General features: G+C 29.3%; 1 protein-coding gene across 1 annotated transcript; it reads right to left on the bottom strand.

The window, feature by feature from the left end:
• Window positions 1-101: 101 nt before the first annotated feature.
• Window positions 102-5,120, bottom strand: LOC100162648 (E3 ubiquitin-protein ligase UHRF1). Its single transcript, XM_001952786.5, has 6 exons — window positions 4,954-5,120; window positions 3,648-3,888; window positions 1,045-1,224; window positions 802-989; window positions 386-735; window positions 102-226 (listed from the first exon to the last, which is right to left on the bottom strand). The coding sequence occupies exons 2-6, from the start codon at window positions 3,795-3,797 to the stop codon at window positions 171-173; spliced, it is 924 nt and encodes a 307-aa protein (XP_001952821.2). The 5' UTR covers window positions 3,798-3,888; window positions 4,954-5,120; the 3' UTR covers window positions 102-170.
• Window positions 5,121-5,126: the final 6 nt, after the last annotated feature.

The following is a 5,126-nucleotide window of genomic DNA, read 5'->3' as shown; positions in this document are numbered from 1 at the left end:
TCATAAAATAAATAAAAGGGAATAGAAAAAATTTGCTAACCAATCATCACGTGGCATCTCTTTTAAGAGTAGCGTAAGGCATTCCATATGGTAAGGGATGATTACATTCATCACACATCAACTGTTTGTCTTCATTGTCTTTTCCACCACAAACACGACACCCACATTCTTTACATGATTTGTTCAAATTGTCTTTGGCATTTGATACAATACAAAGCAGCCGCCCCTTTTAAAGAAAAAAATATAAATGTAATATTATTTTTCATGTAATATTATTGGTCCATTTAGCAGTAAGAGACTTATTTACGAAAAGTAGATGGTTAAACAATGAAGTATCTTATGTTAAATGGATCACCCTGTATATATATATATTATTTGTTATTACTCATGACAGCAGGTTCAGTTTGTATAATTTTATCATCTTCTGGTGTCCGCTCCGAAAGTAACTGATATGGTTTTACTATATATATATCATCGAGAAACATCAAATGACAATTTTTTAACACTGCATTATCTAACCCAACAGATACATCTCCAATAACGTCACGGCCTCTTCTATTAGTTTTTATCTCTTTCACCAGTACATCATACCAATAACCGCGTTCTTGAGGGTAATCAACATTGTAATTCATGAGAACTCTATCGTTTGTTTTTAACTTTTCAAAAGGCAAAATATCAAACGCATGAGGCCGTATTTCTTGCAATTGAACTTCAATGGGAGGTTCTTCGGGACATCTAAATAAATATTTATCAATAGTCATGGAATATAGAAAAGTGTAAAAATAAATATAAAGCATTTACCTTAAGATCTCTGCAACATAAACTAGCCCATCGTTTTCCACTGGACTTTTAGGATCATTTGGTTTATTTACTGCACAGCTGTCTTTTTTTATTTTGATCAATTTACTAATGAACCATGATCCGTAGGTATAATCTTTTACATCAACATAATCACCGACTTTAAAATATTTGCTCTCCTCAGAATTATCCTAGAAAACATAATATAATAGAATCGTAGAGTTCAGATAACTATAAAATATTTACTTCGTTCAATGTTGAACTGGTGGTAGAAGAAGAACACGGAGTAGATGTTTCTTTTATTGAATTTATTGTTACTTTTGATTTTTTTGGAGAGTTTGATTCAGCAACAGCTGCTCTAACCATTAGTTGAATAACATCATTTACATTTATACTATAGTCAAATAGTCTATATTGGTCTTCCAGCTGAAACAAAAACATCACAATAATTTATTGTTGAGAACTAATACAATTAAAGTTAATTTAATTCAACACACACATGTTTATATATTATGATGTATAAAAATAAATGTATAGTAATAAAATACAGTCAACTCGCGATATAACGAATTTCAAGGGACCGAGAAAAAAATTCGTTAAATCGAAAGTTCGTTACATCGAAATTATATTATACCGCGATATTTTCAAGGGACCGGTAGTTTTATTCGTTATATTAAGATTTTCGTTATATCGATATTCGTTATATCGCGAGTTGACTGTATATCCATACAAGCAAATTTCCAAAAAAAAAAAAATGAAATGGTTAGGTACCTATAGGCTATATTTTATAATACCTATTATATTTATACATATTGTATAAACCTATACATGTGTCACATACAAAGTACAGGTGAATTATAGTGAGTGTCAAAGAAAACCATTAATATAAGTAGGTAGTAATTCATTAGATATTTATACCAATGTGGCTATATTGTATTTGAATATCAGTGATGTACTATAATAAATAGCGCAAAAACCAGAGACATATACCAGAGGGATGTTTTGGGGTAATTATTCATAACTCCAAATTGTGTCATAACTTATGACACACTCCTTGGACCATGTCATATTATATTTTATTTAGTATAATATATTAACTATTAACTATTTTTTTGTGTTTTTCTATCAATAGGTATCAATAATAATATATTTAATACAATATATTGGACAAAAAAAAAATTATTTGTATTCATGATTCAAATGGCTCACAATGTACACATTGCCCATAACATATATTTATAAATATAAAAAGACCTAATACTATTGACTTTGACAAAAATCCCCACTTAAAAAAGTTATTGATATACAACCGGTTCTAACAATCTTAAATAGTACTTTACCATACATAATTTTAACCATAATTGTATAGTTCAATACAACAAAAGAGTGGGCACAAATTTTATTAATATTACTACCTAACAAAATTAATATAATATAAACAAATTAATACCTAAATAATTAATATTGTCATAGATAATCCAAAACACAGAGTTAAAATGGCATTCAAAAACATTTTAAAGTTGTTGTTTGTACACTTTCATTGTACTTTGAAAGATAATAGAATAAAGTATGGTAAATTAAGGTTAACAAAATTATTATAGAATTGATTTTATTGGCTGAGGTTTCAGGATCACAAAATTACTATTATAACAGATAAGTTATGTGTATATATTTTATTTGTATGATTATTTATTATACACCAATGCAATACCATACTGATAAAAAAAAAAAATAACAACATGAGCTAGTAACTAGGAAAGTTAAATAAAACCCATACTTAATGCGATAAGAGAAAATTATAATAATCTTTGCTATTAGAAGAGTTTGGCCTTCGTTCAATTAGATAATCGAGCATATACAGTGTAATCCATAAGTTGTGTTGCAAAACTAATACAGATTACATGAACATCTTATGCAAGCTACATCAATTTGAACACATAAAATTTGGATAATATAATTTAAATTGAGTTAATCGAGGAGTTAATACTAAACAGTGTTAGGTCATAAATAATAAAATAAACTAAATATTATAATTCATCATTATTTACTATATTTACATTATAAGAATCATCTGATATGGAAACATAATCATAAAATACTTTAAATTGTTTAAATTGTATATACTGAAATTTATTAATATGAATAAAGAAAAAATGTTAGGTATGTACACTACATTAAGTTATTGGCTAAACAAAAATAATTCTATAAGTACCTAGGTAATTATATCACAAATGTGAAAAAAAAGGTATGAAGAAAACATTATATACCTAACTTAAATTGCATAAGTAAATAAGTTCTATACAGATATTTGTTTGTATAAGAAATTTAATAATAATTAAATTGTAAATTACTTTTAATTGAATTGATAATATGATGCCAGTAATGACATAATTATAAGTATAACATTATTCATCATTTACATGTGCCTAGAGCGTAATAAAAATTGATTATCAAAATTATATTATGTATACAACTCTATTACTTACCTATAACTCTAAGCTTTTATCAAAAAAGTTATATTTATTTCTAAATATTCACAAAAATTTTAAGTTATACATTTTAATAGTTACGATCTATTAGATAACTCATACATTGTGTGTACCCACATATTAAATTGATAATTTTTTATATTTGAGGTATAATGGATTCAAGGATGACTGTCAGCATGAAATAAAAATATAAAAAAAAGCAACTGCGAGACATTGTTAATGCATATTTGTGTGCGCACGCCAATACCATAACAAAACTATATTAATGACATGCGCTCAACCAAATAGAACTATACTATTTGTAGACGCATCAGGAATTTGAACCAGAAGCAGTACACTCAACAAATCAGTTGTTCTTACTTGTTTGCCGGCAAAAAACAATCTCTGGTTTTCCGGCTTGATGTTGAATTTTTCTTCGACGAGTTTCTTGAACTCTTTGAGCACTGTTGTCCTAGATGTGGGTATTGTGACCGACACACCAGTGTCCATCATTCTTACTTGTACGTACATGATTACAGTGGCTTGACTACTGTAGTTAGCGCTTTCAGACGATCAATCTTTAGTTTCTCGTTGATGTTGCGTCAATGGCGGCGGTACGACCCTGCAATAAATGATTGGTTAGACTTCAAGAATACACCAGTTAAGGGATGGTCAGAGGGGCTGAAACACGATTGAGCATAAAACGCCTTTTTTGTAACACGATTGAGCCAAATTGCCGGTGTATCAAAGGAAATCGGAATACAGAAGAAAACCTACATGAATTGTATCTTAATTTATTATTTATATCTTCCCTTAATTTTAAATATTTAAAATGTCAGAACTTTATTGCTCCAGAACTAATTTATTAATCAATAACATTGTCGATAAACCTGGGCTCAGGCTCGCGTCTGGTGTCATAATAATTGGTGTAATAATACATGAAAAGAATAAATTACAAAATTCCGGCCACGTGAATGTGGCAACATCGCATAAAATATTCTTTGCTCAATCGTGTTGTTAAAAAGGTATATGCACAATCGCGCTTTACCGGTCAGAGGTGCATGCCCCTCTTCTTCTCTAGTACCTATAGGTTAATAGGGCAAATTAGAGTTCCCACACAAGACAAAGCAGGTAACAATCAACCCATAAGTAAATTCTTACATAAAAATAATACAACCATACTAAATAGTAGGTATTTTGGACATCCAAAAATATATTCCTGCAAGAAAATGGAAAAATGTTGATACTATAAATAAAGGAAATGTCTTCCCTACTTTATTCAAACTTAGGACAGACAATTTGAATGTAATAGTTGTAGTGATTAAAATTTGTTTTTTTTTGTCATAAAAATCTTCTTGAATCAATTTTTAACGTTCAACATGTACTGAATTCAACATTTTTTTTTTGGAATATAAATACTTATTGTTAATTTTAATTTTATGTTAATATAGATTACCTACCTACTCTGATATATTTTATAAGAATAAATATGTATACGTATTGTTCATTATACCTAACTAATAATTTGTCACTAAGTACGATAAATAGCGTTTTTTTTTCTCACAATTATGTGTTTAAATAATATTTAATATCGTTTTAAAAATATTAGGCCTCCCTCCCCCAAAAAAAAATCAGAGACACACGTCCGGCAGAACGAGTCTCCCGAGCCACCAGTTTTTAATTTTACCTGTTCTCACGAAACACAGTAGATCATCGTCGTTGTTCGTCACGTCAGGATCGAAATATGAGGAGATATTATGACGTAAATAGTGGAATACAGGCGATCGGCGGAATCAGTGACGAAAATGGCCAACTTGAGAAGTAGTGAGTGCAGAGTGGTGACTAACAAAGGGCAGTGGA

The sequence above is a fragment of the Acyrthosiphon pisum genome, chromosome A1 (genome assembly GCF_005508785.2).
Source record: "Acyrthosiphon pisum isolate AL4f chromosome A1, pea_aphid_22Mar2018_4r6ur, whole genome shotgun sequence".
Taxonomy (NCBI): domain Eukaryota; kingdom Metazoa; phylum Arthropoda; class Insecta; order Hemiptera; family Aphididae; genus Acyrthosiphon; species Acyrthosiphon pisum.
The sequence above is the reverse complement of the archived record's forward strand: the minus strand, read 5'-3'. Positions and strand labels throughout refer to the sequence as shown.